General features: G+C 33.5%; 1 protein-coding gene across 9 annotated transcripts in view; it reads left to right on the forward strand.

Moving 5' to 3' along the window:
* The window catches only part of CSNK1G3 (casein kinase 1 gamma 3), a 113023-nt gene that overhangs the window by 36056 nt on the left and 60800 nt on the right, over positions 1 to 16167 (forward strand). For all 9 annotated transcript variants that reach the window (XM_019635385.1, XM_019635388.1, XM_019635387.1 and 6 more), the window contains exons 2-4: positions 247 to 672; positions 8966 to 9006; positions 13159 to 13228. In XM_019635385.1, the coding sequence (XP_019490930.1) occupies positions 495 to 672; positions 8966 to 9006; positions 13159 to 13228 (289 nt within the window). In that variant the 5' untranslated portion in view covers positions 247 to 494. The remainder of the gene's footprint in view (positions 1 to 246; positions 673 to 8965; positions 9007 to 13158; positions 13229 to 16167) is intronic.

Below are 16167 nucleotides of genomic sequence, written 5' to 3' on the forward strand. Positions count from 1 at the left end.
CATTTTTGTTCCTTTTTTATTTTTAAGAACTGACTGAACCCACGATTTTTGTTTTGTTTTGTTTTTGTCATCTCTCTGTATTAAAGTATAGGAATAAAAGCTAATGGTTAATTTAAGAGTCTACTGTGGTTTGACTTTCAGTGGGCATCAACAAATAGCAATAATCCATTTCCTGAACTTTTTAACTTTACAAACATATATTTTTTAATTTTCAAGTTGACTAATTTTTTTTTCTTAATATTTTAGCTGTCTATTAATATCAGCGCACATCATTGAAAAGATAATTTTGAAGACATGTTTTGCTGAAAAGACAACTGAGGAAAATTTTACGAATGGGATGAACACGCGCCATTTAATTGACTACCTACTGCAATTTGAATGTTAACGTTACCCGGCTGGTACAGTTACCTAGTGATGTACCTATTCTCACAATACCCAATTTCAGTGTGCTTGTCTTGATTAAAGAATTCAAAGTGGAGTACCGCAAACTTGATATGGATAATAAAAAGAAAGACAAGGACAAATCAGATGATAGAATGGCACGACCTAGTGGTCGGTCGGGACACAACACTCGAGGAACTGGGTCTTCATCCTCTGGGGTTTTAATGGTTGGACCTAACTTTAGAGTTGGAAAAAAAATTGGATGTGGCAATTTTGGAGAATTACGATTAGGTAAGAAGACTCTTCTGTTTATTCTTTTATGTTGAAAGAATTTTTTTAAAATGAAAGGTACTTTCTAATGAAAACAATTTAGTTACTGTTTAATAATTATAATTTTAAAGAATATAGATGTTGGAAATTTTTCATGTACTTGTATATTCATTTGTAAGGAATTCTTTAGTATAAGAATATCTGTTTACTTGAGATTAGCCATCCAGAATATGAGAAAAAAGAAAGTAAAATTTAAAGTCCCAGCAAGCTGTAATAGGTGCCAGGTAAGCCTTTGCATTGTATTCTTTAGGAAAGATATTTAGGCTGCTTTTTCAGATTTGAAAACATTTAGTAACTGATCAGTTTGTGAGGATATGTATGGCTTAATGTCAAGGTAATATACTGAAACTGCATAAAAATCAGTAAAATCTGCATTGTTGTAATTTATCCCCTACCTCACCCCCCAAGTTATACAGGGTGGGGCTCAGGAATCTGTTTTCTTAATGAGGGACACAAATTACTGATTCAGTTTATTCTTTAGTCAGGCAAAGTTTGGAAACATTGTTGTAATTGAACCTCCTAACTCTACATTTAGAGAAATTGAAACTCAGGGAATTACCTGCAAGTGTCACACAGCAATTTAATGACAGACTCGGGGCCCAAATCTAGGTAGTTAACTCCTAGTACATTAGAAATGTGACTGTTCATTGAACAAAAACAAGGAGGGCAGCATGGGGATATGGGAGTCTGTACTGACGTACTTTGAGGGTTCTGGTCAGTGGACCATCCAGAGTGGAAACTTCAGAAGTAAACAAAAAAAAAACTTGGCTTGTTAGAAAGAAATTCAAGTATATGTTTCTCTATTCAACTACTTCTCTTTTTCATCTTGTAAACTCCCTAATTTGTAGTTACTCTTCCATTTTATTAATGCTTTGTGTAGTTAATGTACATTAAATCTTTAAATGAAGCAAGCCAATAAAAGGTAATGACATATTTTGTAATAGACGTAAGATGATGTGATTGGCACACTCTTCCATTTTAGTAGAGACTCAAATATTTGAAGGGGTTAATCTTGACGTTTTATTGTTTGAAGGATATTGAATTCGATATTTTGAAATTTTTAAACTGTTTCTGATTTTGAAGTTAGAAAACACCAGTTTATTTACTTGTCCAACTTTGAGCCACCATCATCCATCCATTCAGAACGTATCACATAGAGGGATCATTGCCCTTGCCATTCATTGTGGAACACTTAAGTCATTTAACCACTTGGGGCCTCAAATTCCTCAACTTGAAAATGGGATTATTTCTACTTTTTAGGTTATGGTAAAGATTAAATTTAGGTAATACATAATAAAAGGACCAGCACTATGCCCACAGATTTTAGGAAAAACAGTGATTGTTCTGCTCATTTAAAAGATGATAACAGGCTATATTAAAAAAAAATTTAAAACTATGGCATGTTTTATGTATATATTTTAAAATTTATTTATATAAATTAGCTCTACAGCTATGTATTACGCCATATATATTTGTACTATGTCTATTGCTCTATCTCTTTTTGCGTATATGACTACAGTGCTATAGTACTTTGGCCATTTTAATTCAAAATTGGTTTTATAGAATTTATTTCAAAATAATTACATATATACATATATATAGGTGTGTATGTATGTGTGTGTATGTGTGTGTGTATACATACACACAAAAATATCTAGTGGATCATTTTGACTGACTAAGGCCGTATGAAAAATGATATGTACTATATACTGAAACTATATATGCTATATGCTGAAAAAGCTGTAAAATACCCCTTTTTTTTGTAGCCTATGAATAAGCAATAGTAGGAATAAGATGATTTATTAGTCCTTCCTTCTTTCCTTCCTTCCTTCCTTCCTTCCTTCCTTCCTTCCTTCCTTCCTTCCTTCCATCCATCATCTATCTATCTATCTATATCTAATCTGTCTATGGATCTAACTGTGGTTGTTTACTGTACATTTGTATACATTTATTTAAATATATGTATCTGTGTTTTATGTATATTGATAATATACAGTTGAGCCTTGATCAACTACTAAATAAAGGGGCATTTTATTCCTTTTTATTAAGGCCCCAAATGATTTCTCTGTACAGAAAAAGTTATTATAAGCATAATTCTTTCTATACCTGGGTAAACATGCTAATGGTAAAAGCTGGTTTAGATTCTTAAAGTGCTTTCTTTAAGACCACATTAATAGACACATCTTGAATATTTGATTCCTGGCACTAAAAGTTTTGTGCTTAATTTTGGGTAAGATAGAATATAGGGTATACATGTCATAGGTAACTGGTTTTCAGCAAAGGTTCTATTGGCATTTTGGGCTGGACAGTTCTTTTTTTGTAGGGGACTGTTCCACACATTGCGTGGTGTTTAGAAGTTCAGACCTCTGGGACACTAAATAGGTGTTGCACCTCCACACACAACCTTAAATGCCCAAGGAGAGACAGTATTACTCACTGTTAAAACTACTCTTATGGGTAATTATTTTAAAAAATAAACTTGGACAGAAAAAATTGGCCTTGATATTTAAAAAAAATAGGTAAACATTTTGAATAATACTCTAAAATTAAATTTAAGTAAATGTTTTTACTATCATTTTATGTATATTTTTATTGTACAATGATGAATTAATGTATTTTTGGTTTTATTTTATCTTTATATGTATTGGTGGTAAGGCTTGTGTTCTGCATATTAATAGATGTATTTCTAGCTTAGAACGTCAAAGCATATTATAACACTTACCTGAGAAATATTTTTAACAGGCACTGAATGAGACCAAATGTAGCTAGCTAAAATATAGAGTTGTGTTGTATATATATTTAATTTTTTCTGTATATGATTTATATATTCTGTATATATTTTATACTTTTTGTGTATGTTTTAAGATGTTTTGACATCTTACCAAACCTTTCTGGCTGGGGAGAGATTGCCCCTCCTGGGGCTACCCATTTCTCAGTTGGTAGCATGCCTTTGATCTGCATACTCAACAGTCCAGAGCCATACCTCCTCTATCTGGCTTGTCTACTCCAGGAGGCAGTCTTCCTCTTCCTTAATCATTCCGTGGCCAGATACAAACAACCAGAGACCATTTGTATAGCACAAAGGCCACCAGAATTATTCACGACAAGAATTATTGAAACTAGCCAACCCTAAACTGTTTCTCCTGCCCTGCCATGCCTTTCCTGCAGAAACTCCAATAAAGGCCTTGGCCTAAGTTCTCCCCTTGCTCCCGACTGTCACCTGACCAAAACGTGATGCTTCCCCTGTGACCCCCTCTTAGGATATGTGGGCACAATAAACTGTAATCTTGATCCTCTTCTGTGTCCCCTGTTGTGGCTACACCTGACTGAGCATTCTAGAAAAGGACACAGAACAAGGGTGTTATATATTGCTTTATGAATCATCATATTTGAAATAAGATATCATAACTTGACATAATAAAATATACCACAGGAGTTTCCACAACTTCTCTCATTTTTGTTTCTTCTTATACCTATATTGCTCATAATTCTTATTGTTTATATTTGAGTTGTTGAAAATTCTGCAGGCCATACACTATATATCAAATAAACATGCAAGTTTGAGTAGATTCATCATTTTTAAATGTACTACTTCTGTTCCTAACTGAAACATATTATAATAACACTTCTCTGAGAAGTATAATAATAAGGAATAGACTATGATGCTGTGATGCTGTGGCAGAGTGATCCAGAATGCAGTGGTGTTAAGCAAAATCGCTTGTTTTTCTCTCACATAACACAAACCAGCGGGAGAGCACCCAGGGCTTTTGGGGTACCTCTGCATCCTTAATATGTGACTTCATCTCTGTGTGTAAGGTCACTGTTCCAGTTGCTGCCATCTCCCAGCCACCAGCAAGAAGAAAAAGGGCCAGGAGAGCACACATTTATTCTTGGGAGTGGGGAGTGACATACCTCATACCCAGAACTTAATCACATGGCTATGCAAGGTGAAAGAGAGGCTGGAAATGTAGTCTCTAGCTGGACAACCATTTTAAAATGTGGGCATTTTATTGTTGTAGAAGGGGGAGCATGGATATTGGTGAGTAAATAATAGTCCCTGCTATAAACATATATATTTTTATATAACATAGTTTCCTATAATAATTACCATATAAATACCACAAAATGGGTAAAACCATCTTTTCGAGTAATATGGCACCAAATTTTGGAAATGTCTTCTAAAATTGGGTTAAAACATCCGTTAGCCTGAATCTATTTGGTGCCTTTTCTTAACTGTTTCCCTCTATACATACGCTCCTTTTCACTCACTCATACTGTACATACAGTTTGTGCATTTGTTTGTTAATGCATATAACAAGTATTAATTAAAAGCCAACTATGTGAGAGGCCTGTGCCTATGCTAGGTGACAAAAATGCTTTGGTAGTATTGTTGCATCATTGTTCATGTTTGTAAACATAACCCTCAAAGTTCAGCAGAATCTCTAACGTTCAAAAAAAGATGATGCTTTTAGGATTTAGTGCTTTCTGTTGTGATATGAAAGTAGATGTTTGACCATGTAAAATGCCAGCAAAAACAGTACTTTTAGAAATATTTGGTATACTTGGATTCTATGGAATCTGTATTTAACCTAACTTCTTGTCCTATGAATATTTACCCCTGGTGTACTTGTGAGGAACTATCATATACAAAATAGTTATGAAAAGATAATGTCTTGAGGCAGTACGAATTACATCTTTGTACGCAAAACAGAATTATTCCTTTGTTAGACATCAGTTCCTTAATTTAAGTACTCACTGTACCATTGGAATTATTCACTGTACATTTACTAGAGGAAGTCTGAAATTTCATATGTAATATATTCTTGAAAATGTATATGAAGGCACATCTAAATGCTAAGCTACTTGACTAAAAACATGTTTTCTAATAACTTTTTTGTATTTATGGGCTCAGTGAGTACCTGAGTACAGCTTAACATTAATCATTTTTGGTACTCTTATTGAGTTTCATCTGTATGCCAACTATAATGGGTTTATGAGACCTATGCTATTGGGTTGTTGGAAAAGTCATGATGCATGTTTGCGACACATGGCACTAGTTTATTTTTGGAAGTACTAGAGTCATTCGCATCTATGTTATTGCTATGTCATTTGACAGCTGTTAGTTCTAGCTTCATTCTAAAAAAAATTGAGTGATTTGGTTGAGTTTTGGAGATTTTACAGCAAGTTGAAGATGGAAGACCAAACTGCATTTTTGCCATATTTTACTGTTTTACTTCCATAAAGGGAAGAATGCGCGTCAAGCTTGTGAAAAGTTGCATAAAGTTTATGGTGACAATGCTCTACAAGAATGTCAGAGCAAATGATTGTTGACGAAATTCCATGCTGGTGATTTTGATCTCAACGATGCTCCTCAGTCAGGGAGGCCCACCGAGGTTGATGAGACAAAATAAAGGCATTGTTTGAGTCAAACCCACGTTACATGACATGAGAGGTTGCAGAAACATTGAATATCCATCATTCAAGTGTTCATGACCACCTGAAGAAGCTGGGAAACGTAAGCAAGCTCGATATTTGGGTTCCCGCATGAACTCAAAGAAGTTCATTTGATGGCGCGTATAAACATCTGCAATATGCTCATTAAATGTGAGGAAAACGATCCTTTTTTGAAGCGACTGATAACTGGTGATGAGAAGTGAATTGTTTACAACAATGTGGTGCACAAATGGTCTTCGTCCCGATGTGATGATTCGCCTCAAACGACATCGAAAGCAGACATTCATCAGAGGAAGGTTATGTCTCAGTGTGGTGGGATTTTAAAGGTATTGTGTTTTTCGAGCTCCTACCAAGGAACCAAACAATCAATTCAAATGTGTACTGTCGGCAGTTAGACAGTTTGAACGAATCCATCATCCAGAAACGTCCAGAGCTTGTTAATTGTAAAGGAATTGTGTTCCATCGCGGCAACACGAGACCACACACAAGTTTGATCACCCATCAAAATTTTTGGAGCTTGGATGGGATGTGTTGCCACACCCACCATACTCGCCTGACCTTGCACCATCAGACTTCCACTTGTTTCGCTCTCTTCAAAACTCCTTGTGTGTGATAAAAAAGTTCAATTCAGATGAAGCTGTAAAACAACACCTTGTTCAGTTTTTTGCAAATAAAGACAGGTTATTCTATGAATGAGGAATTACGAAGCTCACTGAAAGATGGCAAAAGGCTGTCGAACAAAACGGGCAATATATCATTGATGGATATTTGTTCTTTATATAAATAAATGACCTTTGAAAAAATAGGCAAAATACATCATGACTTTTCTGACAACCCAATATTTAGCATTTATGAATGCTTATTTTCTTTTTTCATTCATTTTTATAAAATAAGGACAAAATTCAGAAAAACATTATAATGTTTGTATGAACAAACACTCCTATACAATGGTGGCAACAGGTCTGAGACTGAAATTTTGCCTAGAATTACTGCCATTCATCAACTGCTTTACAAAAGGAAGTTAGGTGTGGTATGCTGGAAAATCACATTTGTGAAAGTTGGTGATTGCCTGTTCTGTGTTCAGTAGTCAAGGTGACCAGGACCAGTTAGCATCATAGTTGAAAAAAAAAAACTATCATTCTATTTTTCTAGTAAAAATAATACATGCTTATTGAAAAAATACTGGAAATTCAGAAATCACATACTGTTCTATTATTATTCTTTTTATTATACCTATAAAGACACATTAATTTATATATCAAATTGTCTTTATATACTATTTTTTTCCAGAATTCTCCATAATATTTTACTTGTGGATTTTCCTAGATTTATTTTCTGTTTGCCAATGCAAAGATTAATTCATTTGAACACTTTACATACTAATGATATTAAATCTTTACTCTGGTTTGTCATTTACCTATTCTTTGTATATGGTAGAAGTTTTTCAAAATACAGATGTTTAAAATATTTTATGCAATCAAATCTGTATAAAATCTGACCTAGTTTACTTTTTAATTTTTTTTATACTGAGAAAGGCTTTCATATTTTGGGCTGATAAATATTTTTTCTTTGATATATGCACCCCTGTGTTCATTGCAGCATTATTTACAATAGCTAAGGTATGGAAGCAACCTAAGTGTCCATTGATAGATGAATGAATAAAGAAAACGTGGTGTATGTACATTATGGAATATTACTCAGCCACAAAAAAGAAGGAAATTTTGCCACGTGATCAACATGGATGGACCTAGAGGGTATTATGCTGCCTGAAATAAATCAGACAGAGAAAGACAAATGCCATATGATTCCACTTATATGTGGCATCCAAAAACCAAAATAAATGAACAAGCAAAACAGAAACAAACTCATAGATACAGGGACAAATTGATAGTTGCTAGATGTGAGGGGGTTTAGGGGATGCATGAAAAAAGGTGAAAGGGATTAACAAGTACAAATTACTAGTTGTAAAAATTGTCATGGGCATGTAAATTATAGCATAAGGAATATAGATGGTGTCAGATGGGTACTAGACTTAGACTGGGGCGATCACTTCATAAGGTATATAAATGCCTAATCAATGTGTTGTACAGCAAACTAATATACTATTGTACGTCAACTGTAATTGAAAAATAAGTTAAAAAATAATAAAAGAAATATTTTTCTTGTTTTATGGCTTATATCTAACTCTTAAAATATCTGGAATTTATTTTTGTTATAAGGTAAGGTACTAATAACCCTTTTTTCCCCCTCAAAATAGTTAGCTAGTTTACAGAGCCAATTTTTGAATAATACTTTTTAAATTTTATTTCATTTGTGATAATAGTCCAGGTTTTTTACTATGTATTTTGTTTATTTACTAGATTGCATATGAACCCACATAAGATTACATCCCATAATAGTGGATTGAAAATGAGGTGGTGCTAGGGAGAGGAATTTTATATTCCTGTTTTTATATAGGAGTTCTGGTTTTAAAATTTAGTTCAGCATATGTTTGACTATTGATTACTTTATGAGTTATGTACAATATTCCAACAAAATAAGAATCTTTCTGTTTTTGTAAGTGGACTAAGGTATTAGAATCACTTTCTACTCAATCCAGGTGAAATGCTAACTAAGTCATTGACTTGATCATAAATGTAGTATTTCCTCATCATTGAGGTTTTTTTAAATAGTTACAAGCAAAAACCTGTGATTCATCTAAATGTATTATGTGCTTTTTTTTACCCAGAGTACAGTTTTTACATAATATGTCTTAAAAATCAATTACTGATAGAATCTGACTTTTTTTTTCTTTTTCAAGGGAAAAATTTATACACAAATGAATATGTGGCAATTAAACTGGTAAGTTCATATGTTTTATTTTTCCTTAATTTGTTATTTCTTTAATGATTAATTTACATTTTATTTACTTTTTTGTTTTCATATCATTTATAACTTGAATGTTTATTCGGAAAGTAATATGCATAACTGATCTTTTGTATTAAGTCTTAGCATCATGAGGCCCCTCAAGTATATGGTAATGTATAGGATGTCTGTGTTTTTCTATGTCATGAAAACTCAATCCCTTTACTTTGGCAGCATTATAGAATTGAAGTTTTGAATTTTGGCATTTTTAATTTAAGGAAGCTGGCATATTGGCGTTTTTAATTGGGTAAAAATTATAGAGCAAAGTTTCTCTTTCTGATTTAAGCATTTGGACAAAAGTGTTCTTAGTATTCAGAATTATATTCTTTGAAAATATATTTTCGGGTAGCTTCCAAAACCTGTTTTTCTACTGATTCTTTATATATGGTAAACCTGGCTATTGCTTGACCTTCAGAGATTCAGAAATGCTTGATGTGGGTGGAGGATAACAGGGAAAGCAAACTCTCATGGGACTGTTTTCAAGTCCTAAATGTGCCTGGTATGACAGCTGTAAGGCATCTCTTTTTGGAACAGTTGGCATCTGTGAATTTTTATAAGGCATAACTTTCTTCTGGCACAACTTTCCTACCTGCTTTGCCAGCCAGGTTTCCCTGAGGTTAAGCATGGCTTGGTTTTTCCAGTCTGCCTGCCATTCTCAATCTTGTCCCTGCCAATATAACCACTGTAATGTGAGATTCATATATAAAGAGAGATGATTAGAGGAAGCGGCAAGTGGGAGAAATAGAAAAACTTTTAGGATGAGCTAGGAAACCGCACTACCTAATTTTAATTATCTTTGTGAGTGTAGACCAAGTTCTACCGCAACAAAGCTGTTTACTTTCACTGGGAAAATAATAAGATGCACAGCAAGGTTGTGGTGCCACCAGAAGACTGGCTGGCTGATGTGCGGGCTTGGATGGGCGTTGACCTAAAGGAGTTCTAATTTTAAGGTCTGGTCCTCAGCTTTATGACAGAAAATCTGGTTAGGTCATCTCATTAAGGTTATTACTGTTAGGCAGAGGTAGAGTCACAGTCATCAATCAATTCACACAATCAATCGAGCTCTCAGAAATATTTAGGAAGAGCCAATTTCTACTTTGTAATGAGGTATTTTACTATTCCAGGTCCAGAATGCCCAAATTAGTATAAGTAATGTGCTTCCTGTCTATAGACTGATCTATATAGAAAGGCAAGGTAAAATTACAAGCTTCCCTCATGAACATGAAATCAGGACAAGGGAGTCAGTTTGGGATCACAGTAGGGAGTGGGGGTGGTGCACAGAGTGGAAGTGTGGCAGCACCTCTATGGAGTGTTACTGATGCAGCGGCCCCTAGTGAGCAGCTCCACTCACGGGAGCATGTGCATGTTGAACTGATAGGTTAAAGCAAATAAACAGTCTGTTTCAGTCATTAAGTGGTGACCCTTAGGTCCTGCTATTTTTAGGTTTGGAACTTGTTTACCCTTGTTGATACCATTAATGCCTTGGTAAACATTTATTATGTCATTTTCCAGCTGCCTTATGTATACATACATATATCTTTATCTTCATGTCATATCACTGTCCCCTTAATTATATATATATATATATATATATATATATATATATATATATATTTTTTTTTTTTTTTTTGGACATTCTTCCTCTGTTTACCTTTTGAAAGCACAGTGATCAGCTCTACTTATAATAATTGTTATTCGGTGTTCTTTAAAGAACTGGGAATATTTTTACATCTGTGTCTAGTATTTTGAGGTTGCATCTGTGTCTAGTATTATGAGGTTGAAGTAGGGTATAGAGTCATGTTCGCTTTAAATTTTGTACTTTGGTACAAATAAAGGCATTATTTGATAACAGTCGTGTTCAGAGAGCAAATTTCAGTGGCTACTTTCAGCTCTATCTCTTATAAAGGTTTTTACATATTTAATATCACTGTAGTTCAGATTGATAGTTTGTCTCAGGATAATTTGTTAATTTGACCTCTGCCACCACCCTCATACCTTGTTTGCACCTATATAATAACCTGTATTTCGTGAATAATGAAAATGTCATGATGTGGTGAGGTAAATTTTGTTATACAGTGGCATAATAAAATTTTACTGCTAGTAAAGTGCTGGAATCAAATTGAGTTGACTCAACTAAGTTAGATCTGGGTTTCTGTTTTTACCTAGGGAATATTAGTGATTAAATAATATATTTAATTTCATCAGTGATTGCATAAGTGGGCATCTTGTATTACATTTATGTTTAGATACTTTTACATAGTTAACTGAAGAATTATAGTTAATATAGCACTCACTATGTGGTAGGCACTGTTTCAAGTCATATACATATGCATATGTGTGTATGTATTTATATATAAGGAGATATATATCTTTTTAGTTTATCTTTGTGCCATATCATTATCCCCTTAATTATTATATATGTATTTATATGTATTGTTTAATATGTATTATATAACATGTAAATGTATATATGAGAAAGATAAAGTTTTATACCTCTTTTATAAATGAGGGAACTGAAAAGTACGGAAAGGTTAAGCAACTTGCCAAAGTCACACAGGTAGTAAATATAGTTGATTTAGGACTCAAACCGAGTACAGTTTGTTTCAGTGTCTGTGCTTTTAACTGTTCTACCATTCTGCCTCTCAAGAACTGAGCCGATTATTTTCTTTTATAATAATATTTATAATTATTCCACTGGGATTTTATTAGTTTCTTATTTGAATTTTTGTCATTGGTCATAGTTTCATTATGTTATATGCTGTTATAAATTACTTTTTAGTTATTCTGTTTGGGTTTCATAGTCTCATGGATCTGTGGTTTGTTATCTTTCATCAGACTATTCATAGCAATTATTTTTTAGTTATTGGTTCTGCTCACTTTTCTGTCTTCTTTCCCCCTGAGACTTACCAAATGCATATTCGACCTTCTTGCTATATTATCCAGATCTCTTACCTCTTTTTTCTGTATTTTCCTTTTCTCTTCCTTCATAATGCAGTCTGTATAACTTCTATAGATGCATTCTATATAATTTTCTGATTCCATAGACATTTTTCTATCTACCAGTGTCTAAATTCTCTTTTCTGTTGTGTTGTTCTGCTGGCAGGTTGAGTTTTAAATATTGGTTATTGTAAAGGGTTTTATTTATTTATTTATTTATTTATTTATTTATTTATTTATTTTCTTGAAGTTCTGTTGGTTTTATTTAAATTTTGGTACCTTGTTATATTTTCCTGTTGGATCTTGTTCAGATTTCCTGTTACTCTTTTATAGTTTGCTGTTTCATACAGATATTTGTACACATATATTATTTATTTCTTCTATCTAAAATCTATGTTGCTTCTGTTTCTGTTGTCTGTGTGTATGTGTGTCTGTATATGAAACTGAAAAACATTATGCTGAATGAAAAAAGCCAGATACATACATACAAAGCATATATTGTATAATGTCATTTATATGAAATCCAACAATAAATAAAACTAATCCAAAGGTGATAGATTTAAAAAAGTGATTACCCCTGAGGGAAGGATGCTAAAATGTTCTAAAGGTTTTTTTGAGGTGGTGGTTGCAGGGTTATATAAAGTTAACCTAGTGCTATGAACTGTGTTACTGTAAGTTATATATCGCAACTAAAAATTAAAAAAATATATATATTGTTGCTACTGTCAAAATTTTTGTCTCCATATTTGTTCTTTCTTACTTTCCTATGACTTCACTTAATCCTAGGACCTTTACATAAGAAATATACAGGTCAGAGGTAAATTCCTGGGAACAGGAGAAATAGAGTAAGAGTCACCATTCTTCTAGTCATGTTTGGAGTATACTTTTCTTCAGGGTCAGAGTCAAACATACAAATTTACCTAATGCTGATCTAATACCACTTAATCATATGTACATTTATGACATCAATTTATTTTACATTGAAAAAAGTAAAGTTGATTTTTATATGGATCTAACTTTAGGCAAAGATGCCTCCTAATAAAATATTACATTATATAAGAGTCGACACGAAGATTTATAAAATTTGGGGTTGGGGCCTAGTGATCTTTTAATAACTTAAATACTTGTTATTGTTCTTTGTTTTTTAATTAGGAGCCCATGAAATCCAGAGCACCACAGCTGCATTTGGAATATAGATTCTACAAGCAGTTAGGATCTGGAGGTAAATTCATAATGAAATGGATTGCCATGATAATAACTTGGGTTTCGAAGAATTATATTTTTAATTTAGCTAAAGTTAGTCACTTCTTAAGACTATACTTCCTAGAGATTTTCTTACTAGAGTCTTAATGTTCCATTTTTATTTTAAATAGTACATTTTTGGAGCTATAATATTTGTGTTGGTACTAATATAAGTAGAGAACATTTTGGAAAAAAAATTCATTTGAGAATATAAGATGCATATAGTTTCCATATTCTTAGCCTCTTTAGCAAAATTATAGTTATTGAAATGACTTATGACATTGTTGGTTTGTTGAAAAATGGCCGTGTAAAATATACTCATAATCCCTGGGACCTATAAATGTTACCTTAGAGCATAAACTTTTCAGGAATGATTAAGTTAAGGATCTTGAACAGGGGTGATTATTCTGGAATATCTGGGTGGCCCCTAAATATAATCACAAATGTCCTCATAAAAGAGGCAGAAAGGGACATTTTACATACAAAGACGAGGAGAGTGCAGAGTGACTACAAAGGCAGAGATAGGCGCGATACGGCCATAAGCCAAGGAATGCTGGCAGCCACGAGAACCTGGAAGAAGCTTCTGGATTCTCCCTTAGAGCCTCCAGAGGGAGTGGGACCTGCCAGTACCTTGATTCTGCCTGGTGAAACCAAGTTCAGATTTCTGGCATCCAGAACTGTGAGAAAATACATTTTTGTTGCTGTAAGCCACAAATGTATAGTAATTACAGTGGCTGTAGGAAACTAATACAAGTAAATTTTTACATAAACTCTGAATCTAAGTGAGAGTGGATATTTTGTGCCTTTGGAAAAAAACTAATGAGAGAATTTCCTGTTGTATGTTGCATTTTCTTTATGTTAAAACTTCTCACAGCTCTACTTTTTCTGTTCATTTCTAACTGTAATGATTTTTATCTGTACAGTTTCTTACTAGGTAGGAATATTTTTATCTCCCCAGAGTTAATAAAATGGATTTTTTATGTGTCTTTTTGTAAGTACATGTTTACCTTCCAGTTGGTAGAGCTCTACATTTCTTAATACATTATCAATTTTTCATTCTTTTTTCCTAAGAGCATATTGTCCAAATGTCAAAATGGCAACTTATTGCCTCAAAATGGCAACTTATTTTAAGTTGCCTCAAAATGGCAACTTACTGAGGACAATAAGTTGCCATTTTGTATTAATGTTTTTATTACTATATGCTTCTTATAATGCATATTTATGTCTGATATAGACAGGCCTCCAGGAGTTATCAAAATTATCTGACAACTGAAATTTAAAGGCTAGGGGGATAAAACTAATTATATGTCAAACCATACATATTAGGACTAGCAAGTAACAGAAAGCCCTAGAAAGCTAAGTGAAAAAAAAAAGTTTATTGGCAGGTATAGTAGAAATTCAGGGAGAGGACCTATCTATATATATGACATTGCTATATCCAGGACCTCACACGCTGTCATCAGGCCATTCTTGGATTTGTCTCTGTGCTCTGCTGTTTTTGTGTATGTGTATAAGCTTCATTCTCTGATTAGTTCTTTTTATGAGGTGGCAGAGGTGGTTACCAGTAGCCTAGCTTAGCAATTGTAAAAGCATCTCTTTCCTAAAATTTCCAGCAAAAGTACTAGGACTGAATCTATTTATTTTGTGTCCCATGCCTTTCCTTTAATCACTATGAATTTGACTGCCCAAATTTAGATGTTGTGCTCATCCCAGGAGCTACCTGAAACTCAGGGACTGAGAATGGGGAGAGGTGGTTGCCTAGTGGAAAATTGAGGTATTATCAGAAGAAGGAAGATTGGGTGCCGGGGAGATAGAGACAACAGCTTTATTTACTTAAGTAGTAAAACTATCATGTGGGAAAATAGGAATGAATACTTTAATTGGGTAAGGATGAATTGGTCAATTTAGAGTTTAGGGAGTCATTGAATACCAAAGGTGCACTTACTTTTATTATTTTTATTCTTTGCCTTTTTTAACTTTAAAAATTATGGCAGAGATAGTACTAGTAATAATTAGACATATATCTTTTACTAGTTGAGTGCTATAGGCCTGCAGTGTTGTAAACCCCAGGAGCCACCATTTGCAGGGTAGTTTATATCACTATAGATAGATACAGATATAGATATATAGATATAGATATAGATAAAGTGCGCTCCATGGCATAGCATTTACATAGATTGAAATATGAATGATATTGGCTGAAGGTATGTGTTGTGGTGACTCTGAGAGAGACTCTGACAACCAGTGTGAATATCTTTGAGTATTTCATATGAATGATGTGAATTCTGGTTACTTGTTAGTATTTTTGATTAATCATGAATTTTTAGAATATTTTTGAGTACCCATGTAAGCTTTGTAGAAAAATAAGAGTGTTTAACTGTTTGAGGAGAGACTGATGATTTTAAAATTATTTTAGAGTTGATATTTGAAAGGATTGTATTTCCAGACTGCTGTTAATCATAAATGGGCCATTCAAAGTAATTTAACGTCTTTTATGGTATTTTAAGTTTCATTTAAGTAACAACTTGCTTGTTAGTGTTTTCTTTAAAAATGTGTATATTTAATCAATATCCAGAATACATGAAGAACTCCTAAAACTCAACAGCAAAAATACAAACAATCCAATTAAAAAACGGGCAAACAACTTGAGTAGACATTTTTATGAAGAAGATAGATGGATGACCAGTAAACACATGAAAAGCTCCTCAATATCACTAATCATTAGGGAAATGTAAATCAAAACCCCCCAAACATGCCACCCCTTAGAATCACTATTAATCAGCTAAACAAAGCAAAGAATAAACCAAAAACCAGTAAATGGTTGTTGGCATTAAGTGTGGAAAAATTGGGCTCCTCTGTACTGTTGGTGGGAATGTAAAATGGTGCAACTGCTGTGGCAAACAGTGTAACCGTTCTCAA

The sequence above is a fragment of the Hipposideros armiger genome, unplaced genomic scaffold (assembly GCF_001890085.2).
Source record: "Hipposideros armiger isolate ML-2016 unplaced genomic scaffold, ASM189008v1 scaffold_21, whole genome shotgun sequence".
Classification (NCBI taxonomy): domain Eukaryota; kingdom Metazoa; phylum Chordata; class Mammalia; order Chiroptera; family Hipposideridae; genus Hipposideros; species Hipposideros armiger.